Source organism: Scyliorhinus canicula, chromosome 15 (genome assembly GCF_902713615.1).
Source record: "Scyliorhinus canicula chromosome 15, sScyCan1.1, whole genome shotgun sequence".
Taxonomy (NCBI): domain Eukaryota; kingdom Metazoa; phylum Chordata; class Chondrichthyes; order Carcharhiniformes; family Scyliorhinidae; genus Scyliorhinus; species Scyliorhinus canicula.
In genome coordinates this window covers 41,366,130-41,386,870 of record NC_052160.1, presented here as the reverse complement: position 1 = coordinate 41,386,870, position 20,741 = coordinate 41,366,130, and the positions used below count along the sequence as shown (strand labels likewise).

At 46.4% G+C, this 20,741-nt stretch overlaps 1 protein-coding gene across 1 annotated transcript in view; it reads right to left on the bottom strand.

Annotated features, from left to right (window-relative positions):
- Nucleotides 1-2,584: 2,584 nt before the first annotated feature.
- LOC119978761 (amiloride-sensitive sodium channel subunit beta-like) overlaps nt 2,585-20,741 on the bottom strand; it is a 28,643-nt gene continuing 10,486 nt past the window's right edge. The window contains exons 6-12 of the mRNA XM_038820618.1: nt 19,256-19,354; nt 14,520-14,637; nt 12,463-12,541; nt 9,774-9,831; nt 8,056-8,117; nt 7,009-7,084; nt 2,585-3,705 (exon numbers count right to left, since the gene is read on the bottom strand). Coding sequence (XP_038676546.1) covers nt 3,343-3,705; nt 7,009-7,084; nt 8,056-8,117; nt 9,774-9,831; nt 12,463-12,541; nt 14,520-14,637; nt 19,256-19,354 — 855 coding nt within the window. The 3' untranslated portion in view covers nt 2,585-3,342. The remainder of the gene's footprint in view (nt 3,706-7,008; nt 7,085-8,055; nt 8,118-9,773; nt 9,832-12,462; nt 12,542-14,519; nt 14,638-19,255; nt 19,355-20,741) is intronic.

Genomic DNA, 20,741 nt, shown 5'->3' with positions numbered 1-20,741 from the left:
TGACGGTGACTAGCTCGTTCAAGAACACAATAAAGGCCGCCATCTTTTGTGGAACCCCTAATTGCACCCCTTAACGTTTACCTAATTATCTCAAGATGCAAATACGCCACGAGACCGCCCACCACACCACGGCACTGGATGGAGAAGCTGACCAACACTCCAATAGAACCTGCCGGCGAATAATCAACGAGGCGAAGGCTAAAACATCTGCCACCCACCCCACCCCCACCCCATCCTGTCTGCAACTCCAGCAGGTCTGACACCTCAAATATGGCCGTCATGGGCTTCAAATTCATCTGTAAAATATCCGACGTGATGGTGAAGGAGGCGATCCAAAATCTCACTCAGGACACGCCCAGAACACACACACATGGTGTAACTGCCCCCCCCCCCCCCCCCCCCCCCCCCCCCCCCCCCCCCCCCCCCCCCCCCGCCACAGCACTCATACTTACCTTCCACCTCCTCAAACTCCCAACTCAACCTAGTTCTAGTAAAGTGTGCCCGGTGCACCACCTTCAGCTGTATCAACCCCACTCTTGGGCATGAAGAAGTGGCATTCACCCTATGCATGGCCGCACACCATAACCCTCCTCTAATGCCACCCCCAACTCTTCCTCCCACTTGACCTTAATCCCCATCAGGGACACAGTATCCACCTCCATTATCCTTCCGTACATTCCCGAGGTACTCCCCTCTTCCATTCCCACGGGGGTCAAAACCCTTTCCGACAGTGAGGATGGCAGCGCTACCGGAATCAACGAAAAAACCTTCCTCGCAAAGTCCCTCACCTGAAGATATCTAAAGCTTTCCACCTGTGAAAGCCCAAACTTCTTTGACAGCTCCTCCAAACTCTGGAACTGCCCCTCCAGAAACAAGTCCCCCCACCCCCTTATCCACCCAGCCTCAAAAGCTGGCATCAAGTCTTGCCTCTCGCCGGTTCAAACATATGATTGTTACAAATCGGCGCCCACTTCGACATCTTACCTAATTTAAAATTGGCAGCAAATTTTCAGCGTTGTGATTACCACCGGGTTACCCGAATTCTTCCCTGGAGAGAACGGCAGTGAGGCTGTCGCCAGCACCCGCAGCCCCGTCCCCCTACAGGAGCCCGACTCCATCCTCACCCACACTGCAACCTGATCCCCAAACCAACCCAACACCTTCTCCGCATTCGCCACCCAATAATAATAGATCAAGCTTGGCAATGCCAGGCTCCCCCGACTGCGGGTGCATTTGCAGGACTGTTTATCAAAATTTCTTGGCCATCCTGAGTTAGTATAAAAGGCGATTTGAAGCAACCGAGGTGCCTCTTTACTTCTAACCTGTATGTTTTGTGCCTTGGGATGGAATAATATAGCGTATCTAAGCTGCATTTAATTTGGAAAGTGGGTAATTGTCCCATTTCCCAGCAGTTATTTCCTTCACCTTAACTTTATCCTGCATTTCTAGGATGTATGAGTTGATGTTATCGTTTGCCTTATCCTCACTATAAACAGGGTAGAGTGTTATTAACCCCCTAGCGTTCTGCTCCAGATCGGAAACTTTCAGTGTTCTGCTGCAATGTAATGGCATTCTGTAATTCTCCATAAACATCGAGAGAGAAAAAATGTAAAACTTGGTCACCGTCTTGTATCAGTTCCAGGAAGGTGGAATGGGGAGATTTTAAGGTGGGAAGGTGGTGGGGATGGGGCAGCAGGTAAGTTAGGTCCCATCTCAATTTGACTCTGCTTTGTTCCCAACCTTAAAAGTGGAATTTCTTTAATTCACTTTCCCCCTTGTCGACTGACGGTGCAGACCCTTGATTAGATGTGGTGTTCGAGAATGCCATCTGTTATGTTCCCATGTATCCATTAATTATTGGTCTGGACTGTGTTGACTCAATGTTTGACAGCGATGGGATGCAAGGTAAACCCACGTAGCCCTGTCCCTTATATTCTCTACCCCACCACCACCACACACACTTGTACAGTGGCTGCCTGATGCTCTACAGGCTGATTTCCTGCCCCATTTCTTTTGCATCATAAAACCAATTGTAGTATCTCTCGCACAAGCTGAGATCAGCTAACTCAGCACGGACCAGTGATTGAACTGTCTGCCTGAAAGGGATATTGAAGCTGTTACAATATAATTAACAAGATTATAGCATCCTTTTTCATATTTAATTTCAGATATGTATTTGTTTTCAAGATCTCCACTGCAATTATTCCTCACCCCCACGAATGTTGCTGAGTGGACATGGGAGTTAACCACGCAGTGTAGGATTGGACTTGTAAGTAGATCAATGCAGATATGATCCTTTCACGAAAGGATCATATGACGATCTGGCACTTTTTAAGCTCACTTTCCCTGGTTCAGCCCGCTAATTACCACATTCAGCCAATTCAACTTCCCATGTTGGGATTTTAACTCCACTGCCCTGTCCATGTGATCAACTGGTGCATTATGAACATTATGAGTATTTCTGGTAATGCCCATGGTTGCTTCGGTTTCCCACAAGCCTGCAGCTGTGAGAAGTTTCTGGAATGTCGATATCCACAAGATGCACACTACTCAGACTCTCTGGAATACTCATTTATTTCCATCTTTTTCAATAGCACATTTTATTTTAACAAATATATTTTTATTTTCTCAAATCAAAGGATTGTTAACAAACTCTTATTTAACTTTTGTGCCTTGTTCAATCCATCACATTTGAAGCATAGGTCTGGCTAAACATTTCAAATTACAATATAGTCAATATTTCCGATGCTCAGTGTAGTGCCAATCATGGCTCAGTGAGTAGTGTTCTTGCCTCTAAGTCAGAAGATTGTTGATTCAACTCACACTCCAGAGATCTGAAGCGGTAATCCAGATTGACTCCCTTGGTGTGGTACTGAGGTAACACTGCACTTTTGAAGTTCCCATGTTTCAGATGAGATGTTAAATCTAGGCCACAGCAGCCCTCTCAGGTGGCCATAATATATTCAATTGTACTCTTCCAATTAGAGCAGCATGTTCTCCCCAGTATCGTGACCAATGTTTATTCCTCAGCCAACCACCAAAACAGAGTACCTGATTACTTATCTTGGTGTTGTTGTTGTGGGATCTTGCTGTGTATTAATTGGCTGTTGTAATTCCTAAAATACAACAGTGACTACACTTCAAAAGTACTTCATTGTGAAACAACTTGGGACATCTTAAGCTCATGAATAATACAAGTTCTTATTTACAAATTGCAGTACGTGATTGGGAATGCATATGTTTTGGGGGGCATGAACTTGATAGATTGTGCCATGCAGGTACCTGCACACATGAAGAAGCAGCGATGATTTTGCTTGCGTTGTTGGAATGTGGCTCGAAACATTAATTCTCATCATTCCAAGTTATGGCACGCTGGTGAATTGGGTGTATCCGGAGTGAGTCGTACTGAGGAGGGGGTGTCCCTGGGATCGCCAGGGCACACGGCCTCTCCATACAGGCTTCAGGCTGGTCTGGTTGGAATCCAGCATTCGTGTGAGCTTGGATTGACTGGGCAATGGTTGACGGTGAGTCAGAGTGATGCTTCCGTGCTCGACGGGCTCTGCGCTCCACATACCACTTCACCACCTTGATGACAGTGATCCACAGGCAGTCAATCAGGATCTCAGTCAGCTCAATGATACAGAGAATAGAGCCACCCATCCAGAATCCAAATTGGCCGCCGAGTTTGGAGGGAAGCCAGTCACTCTGGAAAAGAGTCAGAGAAACATCAGGAAAAGGTTTCTCTTGCAATCTAAATGTATACAAGAGTAGAGGAACTGTGTGGTAGCATAGTGGTAATGACATTGGACTGGAAATCCAGAGACCCAGGTTAATGCTTTGGGGACACTGATTCAAATCCCAACAGGGTAACTGATGGAATTTTAATCGTAAATTAATTTGTATTCAAAAACTATTTTCATTAATGGTGACCATGAAACAATCAGCAATTGTTGCAAAAATCCTTTAGGGAGGAAATCTGTTGTAGTTACCTGGCCTGGCCTAGATGTAACTCCAGACTTACAGCAATGTGGTCGACTCTTAAATGTCACCTAAAATGTCACTTAGTTCATCAAACCACTACAGAAAAATTAAAAAGGAATAAAGCTTGACAGGCCATCTGGCACGTCAGCCCTCTGAAGTCCTCCTTTCTAATGTCTGGGGCCTTGTGCCAAATTTGGAAGAACTAGTCAAGCAACAGCCTGACATTGTCTACATATTGTGATCTGCGAATTTGATAACCATCCTCAACCCTGGGTATATCCAGTCCCAAGGGCAGAACCGATCTTGCAGAGGCAGCGGCACAACGGTATAGAATTGGGAAAGTGATGCGCTTAGAGTCCTCAACATTGACTCGAGACTCCTTGGAGTCTCATGGCACCAGGTCAAACATGGGCAAGGAACTTCCTACTGATGATCATGTACAGCACTGCTCCCCCCCCCGCCCCACCTTCCCACACACATCCAAACCTGATAAATCAGTTGTCCTCCATGCTGAACACCAATTGAAAGAAGCAATGAAGGGGCAAGGATTCAGAATGTACTCTGGTGGGGGACTTCAATGACATCACCAAGAGTAGCTGGGTAGAACCACTACTGATTGAGCTGGCCAAGTCCGAAAGGATATAACTGCTAGACTGGCCTGCAGCAGGTGGTGAGGGAACCAACAGGAGGGAAATGTCTACTCCACCTGGTCCTCGCCAATCTTCTTGAGAAAAATATTTTTATTGGTTTTACAATTATTTACAGTAACATTTGCTATGGATAATACACAATAGCTTTTTTTAAATGAAGAAAAATGGGAATCTACAAAATGGGCATACAAAAGGAAATAACGAAGGACAAACAAACCATTATATATTCAAGAAAAGGAACCTAAGGGATGGCACGGTGGTGCAGTGGTTAGCACTGATGCCTCACGATGCCAAGGACCCGGGTTCATAGAATAGAATTTACAATGCAGAAGGAGGCCATTCAGCCCATCGGTTCTGCACCGGCCCTTGGAAAGACTTAAGCCCCATGCCTCACCCTATTCCCTTTATCCCTGTAATCCAACCTAATCCTTTTGGACACTTAAGGGCAATTTAGAATGGCCAATCCACTTAACCTGCATATCTTTGGACTGTGGGAGGAAACCGGAGCACATGGAGGAAAGCCACGCAGACACGAGGAGAACGTGCAAACTCCGCACAGACAGTGACTCAAGCCGGGAATCAAACCGAAACATGGACAAAGAGCTGAACTCAAGAAGTGAGGTTAGAGTGACTGCCCTTGACATCAACTCAACATTCGACCAAGCGTGACATTAAGGAACCTGAGCAAAACTGGAGTTAATGGGAATCTGGGAGGGTGTGCCGACTCTCCATTGGTTGGAATCATACTTAGCACAAAAGAAGATGGTTGGAGGGCAATCATCTTAGTCCCAGAGGTTCCCCAGGGTCCTAAGCCAAACCATCTTCAGCTACTTCAATGACCTTCCCTCCATCATAAGGTAAGAAGTGATGATTGTGCAATGTTCAGCACCATTTGCGACGACTCAGATACTGCCTATGATTCTATGAAGCGGCGAGTGGCCATATGCAGCAAGACCTGGACAACATTCAGGCTTGGGTGGATAAATGGCAAGTAAATCTTGTGGAACACAAGTGCCAGGTAATGACCATCTCAACAGGAAAGAATCTAACCATCTCACCTCGACATTCAATGGCATTATCATCCCCACTATCAACATCCTGAGAGGTACCATTGACCGAAACCTTAACTGGACCAGTCATGTCAATACTGTAGCTACAGAAGTGGGTTTGAAGGCGCTGAATAGCCTATACCTGCTCCAATTTTTTTTTTTCAAAGACCAGATCAGAGGCTGGGAATTCTGTGGCAAGTAATTCACCTCCTCACTTCCCAAAGCCTGTTCACCATCTACAAGTCACAAATCGAGAATGTGATGGAATACTTTCCATTTTCCGGGAGGATTGCAGATCCAACAATACTCAAAAAACTGAACCCCATTCAGGATTAAGCAGTCTGCTTATTTGTCACTCTATCCACCATATTAAATATTCACTCCCTCAACCACCAATGCACAGTAGCAGCAGGGAGTACCATGTACAGGATGCACTGCAGCAACTTGTCAAGCCTCCTTTGACAGCACCTTCCAAACCCACAGCCTCTCCCACCTAGAAAGACGAGGACAGCAAATGCATGGGAACACCACCACCTGCAAATTCCCCTCTGAACCAGACTTGGAACCCTATCACCTTTCCTTCAGTGTCACTGGGTCAAAATTCTGGATCTCCCCTCCTAAAAACACTATGGGAGTACCTTTAGCGCATGGACTGCAGTAGTTCAAGAAGGCAGCTCGCCACCAACTTCTTGAGGGAAATTGTGGACGGGCAACAAATGCAGACCTAGCCATTGATGCCCACTTCCCATGAAATAATCCATTAAAAAAAATAAACCAGTTGGAACATTAAGTCACACGCCTTGTACAATCACTCCCTATTGCAGACACTACCAATACATTGAATCGCCTTCCATGCCCGAGTAAAAGTGAACTATTCACTCCAGCCTGGTCCTGTGCACTGCATGGTGCAACAGTGTCTGGCACTTTGTGCCTTTTATGGGCCTCAACTGCAAATGTGTGGAGCCACAAATACTTTCAAAATCATAGAATCCTTCCAATGCAGAAGGAGGCCATTTGGCCCATCAGGTCTGCACCAACCCTCTGAAAGAGCACCCCATCTAGGCTCACACCCCAACCCTATCCCAGAAAACCATTAGCCCCACCTAACCTTTTGGACACTAAGGGGCAATTTAGCATGGCCGATCCGTCTAACCTGCACATCTTGGTCTGTGGAGGAAACCGGAGCACCCGGAGGAAACCCATGCAGACACTGGGAGAACGTGCAAACTTCACACAGACAGTTAGACAAAGTTAGAATCAACCTCTGCACCCCACCCCGCTTTGGGGAATATAGGTTGAAATGGTTGATGTGCACCGTAGAAACTTACTGTCAGGGCAGGGTCCTCCTGTATCGTCCTGTAATTAATCTCTTGGAAGTAAAGGTTTAATTTCAGAATATTTGTCCTGTAAAATATTTCAAGTCATGATTAAATGTTTCATGTTTTATTCTCAGATATATTCTGCTCATTTACATATAGCAGTATTTGTGCTCATTTCAATGCTCCAGGATATATATTCAGTTCTTTATTTTCATTTCCGCATCTCTAATTTTAAAGATTATGCCCCCTTATTATGGGTACAGCATAAGTTATTAGCTAGGAGCTGTCTCCATGCTTATCTCTGCACATGTCTTTGTCCAGTACAAGACTGCCCTCTAGATTTGGGGCATGTGTTCCTTTACATGAGTGTTGGAATACTGTACCCAGTCCCATGTTAACCCTTTCTATGCCAAACTCTTATAATACAGGGGACACCTTGGCTGTCAAACTTTGATAGGGAATAGATAGGATAGATGCGGGCAAGTTGTTTCCACTGGTGGGTGGTAGCAGAACTAGGGGGTATAGCCTCAAAATAAGGGGAAGTAGATTTAGGACTGAGCTTAGGAGGAACTTCGTCACCCAAAGGGTTGTGAATCTATGGAATTCCTTGCCCAGTGAAGCAGTTGTGGCTCCTTCATTAAATGTTTTTAAGATAAAGATAGATAGTTTTTTTGAAGAATAAAGGGTTAAGGGTTATGGTGTTTGGGCCGGAAAGTGGAGCTGAGTCCACAAAAGAGCAGCCATGATCTCATTGAATGGCGGAGCAGGCCCGAGGGGCCAGATGGCCTACTCCTGCTCCTAGTTCTTATGTTCTTATGATTCTGTCCTGCAAAACACCTTGAGACATTTTTCTACATTAATGGTGCGTGATAAACGCAAGTTATTGTCGTAAATCCTAATCCATACATCAGACAATACATTCCCTACTTTGTCTGCTGCTCATAGCCCATAGACAGATTACCAGTGCCGGTGTTGGAAAGCTCGAGCATCCTCTCCAAATATATTTTAGGATCAGGGAGCATGAACCCTGATAGTTGGCTGACTCCAGGAGCTTACCTTTTTACAGTAACAGCAGCCGAGGAATCCCTCTCGTACGACAAGACGTGGTAAATCCAGTCCTGAATTTAAAATTTTTTAAAAGATTTTAGATACTTCTATTGATGAGTTTCTGCAGCAGACTTCCTGTTGATGATCAGATTTATCCAATGAATTGCTGATTCATAAAAAACAGGATCTCCCAGGTTTGCCTCTGTGGGCTGCACTAAGAGGGCTGACTCCAGCCAGGAGGACAGAGTTAGATAACTTTGCATTAAGGAAAGGTCAAATCAGCAAAGGTTGATGCACTCCGTCATTAATACATTGCAAAGAGCTTGCTGTGAACAAACTGTCTGTTGCACTTCCCACATTACAAAAGTGACTGCAGTTTAAAAGTACTTTGACCATATAGTATATTGGGACGTCCAGAAAACATGAAAAGTTCTTTATTCTTGTTTGCTTGGTCAGTTTATGGGTGGTCACTCTCAGGCCAGCTGACCAGGGTCTGAAAGAATGAACCAGCAAGTGGGAATATCTGGGCAGAGGTCCAAGTCCTGGAACTAGAACTAGTCAGTACAATAAGTAGGCACGCTACTCACTTTTTTTTTGAAAAAGAAATAGATGTTAGTGGACAACCTCAGGTATGGCTCAATCATAATCCTGACATAGTGCTTAACTCTTCAAACTATAGACGTAATAGTGGGAGGCCATTTGCCCATTGTATCAATGCTAGATCTTTGTTGCACCAATCTAACATTGATTCTTAGATCCCACTCTCTCCCCGTAGCCCTGTATCAATGAATACTAATCCCTATGCCCTGCTCTGTCCCCATAGCCCTGTATTAATCCAAATTTACGCCTACTGTTTCTCACCCCATAGCCCTAAGCTTACTCTGATTGAAATATTTTCCCTTGAGGCTCCAATGTCTCTGCCTGTGCTCCAACCATTCTCTGTGGCAAAGCGGTCCATGCACCTCCTGGAAAAATAAATTTCTCCAGACGTCTCCTCTCATTCTCAGTCATAATTTAAAATCGAATTTAGAATCGTTTTCCTAGTTTAAAAATAAATAAATTTAGAGTACCCAATTAATTTTTTCCAACTCAGGGCCAATTTAGTGTGGCTAATCCACCTACCCTGCACATCTTTGGGTTGTGGGGCGAAACCTAAGCAAACACGGGGAGAATGTGCAAACTCCACACGGGCAGTGACCCAGAGCCGGGATCGAACCTGGGACCTTGGGGCCGTGAGGCAGCAGGGCTAACCCACTGCGCCAGCGTGCTGCCCTTCGTTTTCCTAGTTGATGTGAAATTGCCAAGATACATTGACTACCTTCCCTGTCTTCCATCCCCAATGTGCGTAGATCTGTTAGTCTCATTTACACTGTCCCTTCCCCAAGTGACCATGTATGAGCCTGGCTATTGGGTGTCGGCATCACAGACAAGCCACAGCAGCTCTTCCGAGCAACTGTCGAGAACAGGAAACCTGGTTGATTTCAGTCCTCTCCCACGCCCGAGGACAATGAGGCCAATGATCACTTATAGACCCCACCCCAGCTGGTATCAGCACACAGTGAGAAGTGTGTGTGTATGGGGGGGGGGGGGGGGGGAGTGCAGGGAAGGAAACTGTTTTCTGTGATGCTCCTGTTTTGAATATCTCATTACCACAAGTGCCGTTTCCATCTCAGCCACTGAGGGAATGGGTAAATATTATTCCATTTGTACTGGAAGTTCAGACCTACCTCGGAGGATTCGGATGGCCAATCTGCCATGGATATGGTCAGTCTGTACTCGGTCTCACTGTAAGAAAACAAGATGCTTGAGTGAGTTACTTCCAACAAATCCCATCTGACTTTATCTCTCAGTCACCCTCTTAGTCTCTTTGTCATAGCATCTCTCATTCTTTCTTACTCGTCCCCATTATCCACCTGTCTCATTTCTCCTCAATTCCTTTCTCGGTCATCCCTTCAACTCAATCTCTCCCCCCCTTCTCTCATTTTCTCGTCTTTCATTCATCTTTTCTCACTCACTTTTCTGATTTATCTGTCTTTATTCCTTCTTATTTTCCCTTCTCCTCTCTTCCATTTGTGTTCATTAAACGTATAGTAACATCCCAAAACACAATAACTTCATAATCCTTCTGATTTACAAGATGATCTATTGCCTTGCTTTCCGTACCCTCCAATTGCCCTTCATTTCACCATGTATTCTCTATGACACCGGACCCTGTTTCCCATTGCTAGGGCTGTTGGGCCTCATTCCCATCGCTTTGCAGCCAATTTACTTACATACGAACATATGAATTAGAAACAGGAATAGCCACTCGGCTCTTCAATAAGATCATGGCTGATTGTGACCTCAACTCCTATTTCCCACATAACCCCAATAGCCTTTCACCCACTTTACACTGCAGCAAAAATATTCAAAGATTCTGCTTCCACCGCCTTTTCAGAGAGAAAACGTTTCTCCTTATCTCAGTCTTAAAATGGACAACCACTTATTTTTAAACAATGACCCTCTAGTTCGAGATTCTCCCACAAGAGGAAACATCATCCCCACATCCGCCTTCTCTAGACCCTCAGGATCTTATGTTTCAATCAATTTGCCTCTTACTCTTCTGAACTCCAGCAGATACAAGCCTATCATGTCCAACCTTTCTCAAAAGACAACCTGCCCATTCCTGATCCACAGAACCCACGTCCAGTAACACAGGCGCAATTCTCCGACCCCCATGCTGGGTGGGAGAATCGCGGGAGGGCCAGGCGAATCACGCCACACTGCCCTGACACCCCCTGCGATTCTCCCACCCCCCCCAAAATGACCTGGTCGCTGTCGGCGTGAACATCGCACGACAGCTGCATGTGGGGCCTGTGGGGGCGGAGGGAGGATCGAGCACCACGGGCGTGCTCAGGAGGTGTCTGGCCCGCGATCGGTGCCCACCGATCGTTGGGCCGGCGTCTCTAAAAGACGCACTCTTTTCCCTCCGCCACCCCGCAAGATCAAGCCGCCATGTCTTGCGGGGCAGCAGAGGGGAAGACAGCAACCGATCATGCGCGGGTTGGCGCCGGCCAACCTGCGCATGCACGGCTGACGTCACTTAGGCGCCGCTTTGACACAAGTATCAAGGCCCGGCGCCCGAGATTCACGCGCCGCCGCTCCTATCCCCTGGGGGGGGGGGGGGGGAGAGAATAGGGGGCGAGGGGCGGCCTCCGACGCCGGGGGGGGGGGGGGGGGAGAATAGGGGGCGAGGGGCGGCCTCCGACGCCGGAGTGAAACACTCCGGGTTTCACTCCGGCATCGGCTGTTTGTCTCCCTTTGGGAGAATTGCGCCCACAGTTTCTTAGGTTGACAATCATACTTAGTGAGCGATCACGGAAAAGTAGAAGCTTCCAATGCATTTACATCCTTCCTTAAATGAGGAGACCAACACTACACAACATAGATGAGATTGGTGCAACACAAACTATAGATAGAAGCTGGATCCTTGCTGTTGTGTGTCACTCAGTACAAATGGTGCGTTCACCATTCTGAGCTCTGTGCTGCTTATAATGGTCTTTTTTAAATTCATTCTCGGGATGTGGGTGTCACTGCCGAGGTAAACATTTGTTGACCATCCCTAGTTGCCCATGAGAAGATGGTGATGACTGCCTTCTTTAACCACTGCAGTCCATGTAGTGTAGGTACACCAACAGTGCTGTTAGAGAGGGAGTTCCTGGATTTTGACCTAGCAACAGGGAAAGAACGGTGATATATTTCCAAGTCAGGATGGTGTGTGGCCTGGTTGGGAACTTCCAGGTGGTGGTGGTACAGTATCTGTTGTCCTTGTCCTTCTGGATAGTTGAGTTTGTGGGTTTGGAAGGTGCTACCTAAGAAGCCTTGGTGAGTTCCTGCAATGCATCTTGTAGATGGTACACAATGGGACAATTAAAGATTAATCAGTGTGCTTGCGCAATAAGGGTCCTAAAGCCTTTGAGCTTGTGCATGAGTTTGGGAGATATAGGAATCCTGATATACTGGTGACCCTGATTCTGAGCCCCCACCTTTCCCACAAAATCTCATATGCGTCACATTTTTTGAGAGGCATCATGTGCACCGATTGTGGGTTGGTGGGGGTGTGTGTGGGAGAAGTGATGCCAGTTGGATGCCCTTTGGAGGTTTGGCAGAGGTACCCTCCACCCTACCACAAAGAAAAACGATTCAATTCGGCAATTTTTATCATGGGGTTGAACTGAACAATTGGGCTGCTGCGCATGCAGGATCTTGCAGTTCCTGATCAAGGACAAGAGAGTACCTCAGTACCTTGAATGTCCTCCAGGAGTGGAGACAAAAGAGACAAATTGAGGAGGCCGGGGTGGGGTTAGGGGGTGAGGGAAGGGCCCTAATGGCTTCCCTGGACCATATGTTTGAAAATTGAGCAGTAAGAATACTCACTTGCAGGGCTGCTTGCAGCTCTCCAGGCACTCTGAATGCTCTGCTTCTATCTGCTGCTTCAGGTGGTAGTAGCAGTAACCTAGTGGAGAAAGAACAGTGGACATTAGATACACAGCACAGGAACAGGCCATTCAGCTCGAGCTCTGCAACTCACTCTAGTCCCAACTCCCTGACTTGTTAACACGTTATATTTCCCTCCCTTCAGTGTTTATCTAATTTCCCTTCTGGGAATGAGTTTGCTAATCTAAGAACGGAAAAATCTCCTTTTCTCCCACTGTACACTACCAGTCCTAATGCTGCGCTTATGTTCCTTTTAGTGATCCATTCATATGTGAAATCATTTTTCAGTATTGCAATATTAACATCTTATCGACATGAACAAAAAACAGAGTAGAAATAAATGGAACAATTTTGGGTTGGCAGGCTGTAATGAGTTGGATACCGTAAGTATGAGTATGGGCTCAGCTTGTTACAGTCTACATCAATGACTTAGATGAGGGAACCAAGTTAATGTACCCAAGTTTTCTGATATATAGTTAGGTGGGAAAGTAGCCGCAATAGGATATAGGCAGTTTAAGTAAGCGGACAATAAGATGGCAGATGGAATATAATCTGGGGAAATGTGAAGTTACCTACATTGGAAGGAAAAATAGAAAAGTGGAATATCTTTTTTAAATGGTGAGAGAGTGGAAAATGTTGGTATCAAAGGGAATTGGGCGTCCTTGTGAATGAACCACAGAAAGTTAAATTGCAGGTTCAGCAAGCAATTAGGAAAGCAAATAGTAAGTAATTAATAGTAAGTAAATACAAAGTGATTAGAATACAAGAGTAAATGAGTCTTACTTCAATTATATTGATACAGTGAGAACATCTGGAGAATGTGTAGAGTTTTGGTCTCCTTACTTAAAGAAGGATATATTTGCCTTAAAGGAGTACAACAAAGTTTCACTAGACTGATTCTAACAACAAAGAGATTTTTCTACGATGAGAGATTGAGTAAACTCGACCTATAAATTCACTAGCATTTTGAAAAATAAGAGGTGATCTAATTGAAACTGAAAATTCCTTGACCGGATAGATACCAGGAGGATTTTTCCCCTGGATGGGGAGTCTGGAACTAGGGAATCACAGTCTCAGAGTAAGGTGTCAGCCACTTAGCACTGAGATGGAGAGACATTGTCTACTCAAAGGTTGTGAATCTTAGGAATTCTCTCCCCAAAGGAGCTGTTCATGCTCATCAGTAAGTCTATTCAAGACGGAGGACATTAAGTTTTTGGATACTGATAAAATCAAGGAATATGGGGATATTGTAACAAGGTGGATTTGAAGAGATCATTCATGATTTTAGTGAATAATGAAGAAGGCTTGGAAGAAAAAATAGCCTACACCTGCTCACGTTTCTCAAGTTCTTACTTACAAGAGCCAGCATTGAAACCAGATTAATTCACTCTCAATATTCAGTGCATGTGGGTTTCCTCCGGGTGCTCCGGTTTCCTCCCACGGCCCAAGGATGTGTGGGATGGGTGGATTGGCCACGCTAAAATGCCTCTTAGTGTCCAAAGGTTAGGTGGGGTTATGGGGATAGGGTGGGGGAGTAGTCGTGGGTAGGTGCTCTTTCAGAGGGTGAGCACAGACCCGATGGGCCTAATGGCCTCCTCCTGCACTGTAGCGATTCTATGATTCTACATCTGTTTAATATACTCTGCATTCAGAAATGAGATCCTTCAGGTTCAACACAGTCTCAATATTCGGAGATGGTCCCAGTTGGTTTAATTCACTCTCTATATTCAATTACAGGATCCTGTCATTTAAGACACTCAATGTTCAGAGATGGAACCAATGTTTCTTCTAATTTTTGTTTGCTGTGCGTTGTGGCACCATGCATTCCCTTTAATATTGACATGACTGCGTGTGCATGCTTCTTAATGAGAGCATTGTTTGTATGCAGCCTGCCTGTTTCCCTGCCTGGCAAGTTCCCGATTGCTATGTGGTTACCCATCCACACAGCTTAGAGGGAATGTTGCACAGGATCCTGTCAGTTTAAGTCACAGATTTACCCCAGTTCGGATTGTCCTTGTTGTTACAGTAATATGCTCCCTCTGGTAGAGGATAGTTGTGATGTCCACACCCACAAAACTTCACCATGTGATTCTGGAGACAGGAACGCAGACAGGTCTGAGGATAAAATACAACCAGAACATTAGAGAAACTCATGGGGGCTTCATTTCCAGGCAAAGTAAATTTACTACAATTTACTGACCTGCCAATGAATATGCACAATCTTAATCCCAATGAACCAAACCCCTTCCTATTCACCTTCAGGATCTCAATTAGACCACACCCCTTCCAGTGAGAATCAGTCCCATGGAGCCCATACCCATTGGGAGCCAGTACCTGTGGAACCTATACCCCATTGAGAACCTGAGTCTGGGATCCTTGCCTCAGTTAAAGCCAGTGCTTATGGAACTCCCATCCAGAAAAACTAACCTCAAAGTGGAAATCCGGTTGTGAATGAGGCTAGGTTTTGCAAAAGGGAAATTGTGTTTAACTAATTTATTTAGAGATTTTTTTATATATATATATATATATAAATTTAGAGTACCCAATTCCTTTATTCCAATTAAGGGGCAATCCACCTACCCTGCACATCTTTGGGTTGTGGGGGCGAAACCCACGCAAACACGGGGAGAATGTGCAAACTCCACACGGACAGTGACCCAGAGCTGGGATCGAACCTGGGACCTCGGCGCCATGAGGCAACAGGGCTAACCCACTGCCCCACCGTGCTGCTCTTTATTTAGAGATTTTTGAGGAAGTAACAAACAAGGTGGATAAAGAGAACCTATAGATGTGGTGTACTTGGATTTCCAAAAGGCACTTGATAAGATGTTACATCAAAAGTTATTCCACAAGCTAAGAGAACATGGTAGGGGGCAACATATTAGCATGGATAAAGGATTGGTTAGCTAACAAGAAGCAGAGTGTAGCAACAAATGCATTTTTGGGGGTCAGGCAGGCTGTAACTAGTGAAATAGGAAGCCTTGTGCTAGCACCCCTACCACTGGACCAGAAGCTCCGGGTTCAAGTCCAACGCCAGGACTTGTTGGCCACGGAAGAGGCATTCAATAGGGTTCACTGGGCTGATAATCCACTCGGAAATCCTTCCACCACCATTTCCCCCACTGTTCCCCAAAGGGTACAAAAACAGTATATGGGTGTGAAGATACGCTAACAACATCTAATGGAGATCAGTGCTGACTTGGCTGAAGGGACCACATGTTTTTTGGTGCAGAAGGCAGATTTTCATCTATTCCCTCGCAAGCTTTTTCCTGGAACAGGTCTCTCGTCTGGCCCCAGAGACTTATTATTTTAGAGACTCCACTCTGCATCAAGCATGGTTGACCAGGAGTCTGTCCCAATTTTACTGCCTGCCATTAGCATGTTGGAAGGATTGTGCAGGTTAACACTCAACCTGTTGCCCACGATATGAACTCACCTTCCTTAGCCACCAAGTCCAGGGGTGGGACTCGAACCTGGAGCTTCTGGCTCAGAGGTAGGGACACCACAAGATCACCAGGGACCAAATGGAGGGGAGATAAATTTGTTGATGACATCAGGGTAAGCCGTTTATCGGCTTCTTTGAAAAGGACTAAGCTGTCAGTGGGGGAGGGCGGGATTATCATAGATTATCATAGAATTGACAGTGCAGGGCAGCACGATGGCCTAGTGGTTAGCACAACCGCCTCACGGCGCTGAGGTCCCAGGTTCGATCCCGGCTCTGGGTCACTGTCCGTGTGGAGTTTGCACATTCTCCCCGTGTCTGCGTGGGTTTCGCCCCCACAACTCAAAAATGTGCAGAGTAGGTGGATTGGCCACGCTAAATTGCCCCTTAATTGGAAAAAATAATTGGCTAATCTAAATTTAAAAAAAAAAGAATTGACAGTGCAGAAGGAGGCCATTCAGCCCATCTAGTCTGCACCGGCTCTTGGAAAGAGCACCCTACGCAAGGTCAACACCTCCACCCTATCCCCATAAACCAGTAACCCCACCCAACACTAACGGCAATTTTGGACACTAAGGGCAATTTATCATGGCCAATCCACCTAACCTGCACATCTTTGGACTGTGGGAGGAAACCGGAGCACCCGGAGGAAACCCACGTACACACGGGGAAGATGTGCAGACTCCGCACAGACAGTGACCCAAGCCGGAATCGAACCTGAGACCCTGGAGCTGTGAAGCAATTGTGCTAACCACTATGCTACCATGCTGGGTTAAAAAGGGGAGGCATGGGGAGCTGGGTAAGGTGGGGACAGGTTGGTGGGGAATTGTTGTTGGAATGTTATTTATGTAAGCCATGTTAGCTAGGGTTTTCTTTCTTTTGGTGTGTGGTTGTTTATTCTGTTAACATTTATAATATAAATCTCTCAATAAAATATTTTTCAAAAAGAAGAAAGAAAGTACCTGTAAATTGACAAGATAAAGAGTGTACAAAGGGATTGGATTTATTAGATTTGATTTAGTATCAGGGCGGCATGTGGCGCAGTGGATAGCACTGGGACTGCAGCTCTGAGGACCCGGGTTCGAATCCCGGCCCGGGGTCACTGTCCATGTGGAGTTTGCACATTCTCCCCATGTCTGTGTGGGTTTCGCCCCCACAACCCAAAGATGTGCCGGTTAGGTGGATTGGCCACGCTAAAAGGACAGCACGGTAGCACAACTGATTAGCACTGTGGCTTCACTGCGCCAGGGTCCCAGGTTCGATTCCCTGCCGGGTCACTGTCTGTGCAGAGTCTGCACGTTCTCCCCGTGTCTGCATGGGTTTCCTCCGGGTGCTCCTGTTTCCTCACACAGTCCAAAGACGTGCATGATAAATTGCCCTTCGTGACCAGAAAAGTTAGGGGATGCGATTCACCGATTGCGGGACTAAGTGTGAACGCCGTCGCGTTTCACGACGGCACGAAACGGGTGCGGGCAGTAGAGATTCTGGCCCCACAGGGGTCCAGCACGGCGCTAGAGCGGTGCACGGCGCTAGAGCGGTTCACGCCGCTCCAGCCTTACATCCTGGCGCGGACTGGGGGCGGCGCCAACCCACGCATGCGCAGTGGCGAAGCGCCAACCGACGCATGCGCCGGTTTCGAGTCTAGATGACCCTTTGTCAAAGCCACCGAGCTTTGACAAAGGTTCATCTGGACCCGGAACGTTAGCTCTTTTCCCTCCCTACAGATGCTGCCGGACCTGCTGAGATTTTCCAGCATTTTCTCTTTGGTTTCAGATTCCAGCATCCGCAGTAATTGCTTTTATCCTATGTAAAGACATAGACACAGCCATCAGATGAAGCACACGGAGTGTAGTGCTACTCAGTAGAGACGATGTGTGGAGAGATTGGTTCAGTCCATAAGAGGGTCATTCAGGAGTCTGGTAACAGCAGGGAAGAAGCTGTTTTTCAACCTCTTAGTGTGTGTTCTCGGACTTTTTTTTATCTCCTGCCCAATGGAGCAGACTGGAAGAGAGAATAACTCGGGTGGGAGGGATCTTTGATTATGCTGCCCGATAGACTGAGTGGGAAAAACGTTTTTTTTAAATTTAGAGTACCAATTCATTTTTCCAATTAAGGGGCAATTGTGGCCAATCTACCTATCCTGCACATCTTTGGGTTGTGGGGGTGAGACCCACGCAAGCACAGGGAGAATGTGCAAACTCCACACTGACAGTGATCCAGGGCCGGGATTGAACCTGGGACCGTGGCGCCGTGAGACAGCAGTGCTACCCATTGTGCCGCTGCGCTGCCCCAAGTAGGAAAAACTTAGGTACATAGCCTACAATGTGACAAAATGTGAACTTTTGACAGGAAGAATGAAAAAGAAGTATATTATTTAAATTGGGAGAGATTGCAGAACTCGGTGGGGTAAATGGATGTGTGTGTCCTGGTACAGGAATCACAGAAAGGTAGTATGCAGATACAGCAAATGACTAGGAAAGCAAATGGAATGTTGTTGTTTATTGCAAGGGAAAGGAATACAACATTAGGGAAGTTTTACTGCAACTGGACCGAGTCTTGGTAAGACCACATTTGGAGCACTGTACAGTTTGGGGTTCCTGACTTGAAAAGAGACATAATTGCATTAGAAGCAGTACAGAGAAGGTTCAATCGACTGATTCCTGGGATGAGGACCTTTTCATATAAAGAAATGTTGAACAGGTTGAGCCTATGCTCATTGGAGTTTGAAACATGAGAGGTGATAATATTTAAACATACCTGAGGGAACTTGACATGATAGAAAGCGGAAGGATGTTTCCTCTTGTCAGGGAGACTAGAACTAGGGGACACAGTCTAAGAATAAAAGGTCTCCCCTTTAGAATATAATAATAATCTTTATTGTCACAAGTAGGCTGACATTAACACTGCAATGAAGTTATTGTTAAAAGCCCCTAGTCGCCACATTCCGGCGCCTGTTTGGGTACACCGAGGGAGAACTCAAATTTTAAGACAAAGATGAGGAGAAACATTTTCTCTCGAAAGGTGGTTAATATAATTCTCTTGTCCAGAAAGAAGTGGAGGCCAGGTCATTGAACATATTCAAGCAGATAGACAAGGGAGTCAAGAGTTATAGGAGGCTGACAGGAAAGTGGAATTGAGACCACAGCCAGATCAGCCATGATCTGATTGAATGGCAGAAAATGCTCAAAGGGCTGAATGCCCTACACCTGCTCCCAAGGCCTATGTTCCTATGAAGGGAGAGGAAAACATGGAAAAAGAGACAGGAACATGTCTGATTAAGGACTAAAGTACCTGCATTGTGTAGGTGGTATTGTAGAGAATCTTCACATCCACATCTGAACCATCAAATGTACAGTGACTGTAGGAACCGCCCAGGCGCACTATTTCATCCTGGCCGGAGACAGAAGACATGAGCACTTAAGAATGATAAATATGCATTTAAATAACACAGTTCATTCATAACCGCAGGATATCCTGCAGCTCTTTTCAGTCAATGAAGTGCCTTTGAATTTAGTTGCTGTTGTAATGTAGGAAAACGAACAGCCACTTTACGCACAGGATAACACCAGAAACAGAAATGTGATAATGAGCAGGTCATCTGTTTTGGTGATGTTTGGGGAGGGATAAATATTAACCAGGACACCATCAAGAACTCCCCTGCTCTTTTCATAGAGTGCTTTTGGAGCAGGGGGGTCATGCAATGTGAGCGTGGGGGGGGGGGGGGGGGGGGGGGGGGGGGGGGTGGTTGGCTCATTTTTGTGAGCTCTGCTCATCTTTTAATCTATTATTTCATCCCGATGCACATTTCATAATTGCCTTTTTGGGGGGGCTACATGGCTTGTGCTATGTCCCTGGAAGTCCCTGATTTTTTTTAGCGAGGAAAAACCGAGATGAAAAGTTAACACCCTTGTTTGTTCATGGTGAGCCGGGGTGGGGCCCAGTTTCCAGTGGCACAGTAACTGCTGAGCGGGCTCTCGCCTGGGTGGTGTTGTGTGCAGCTGGATGTTGGCTGCCATTAAAAATGCTGTTTTGGCTGAACCTCTCGACTCGACGGTGCAGGTCATCAGAGCTCACTGTGAAGAATCACGGGGTATTGTTAAAAGGGGACTGGAGGCACACGAGAAGGTTCTGGTTATAGAAAGGGCACTTTCCTTAGGATTAGGGTCCACCTTTGTGTTGTCGACTTCCTGCTGCATGATGTGTCACCTGTCCTGACGGGTTCAGGGGAATGGGACTGGAGAGGGTGTGCCCCCGAGCCTGGCCCCTGGCGAGAGGTGGAAGGCTAGTTCGAAAATTGCCTGCCATGCTTTGGTACTCTGGATTTGGAGGCTGGTGTGTCAAATTTGTCTTTGAGGCAGGAGTGGGCTGGGCCATCACTGCTCCTGTACTATCTGGTTCTCAATGCTTGTAATGAGAGGTTGGAGGTGGCCGAAGTCACCCCCCTAGCCAGGGCCCTAAGCTGTGGACCGTCTGGGCATCAGTGAGACGGCATGGCAGGAGTGATGGTGTTCTGTGAAATGATCATTGGAATCCTTGAGACACCCTGAAGAGTGTTCGTTGATCGTGCCTTAACTTAGAACAGTACAGCACAGAACAGGCCCTTCGGCCCTCAATGTTGTGCCGAGCAATGATCACCCGACTCAAACCCACGTATCCACCCTATGCCCGTAACCCAACAACCCCCCCCCTTAACCTTACTTTTTAGGACACTACGGGCAATTTAGCATGGCCAATCCACCTAACCCGCACATCTTTGGACTGTGGGAGGAAACCGGAG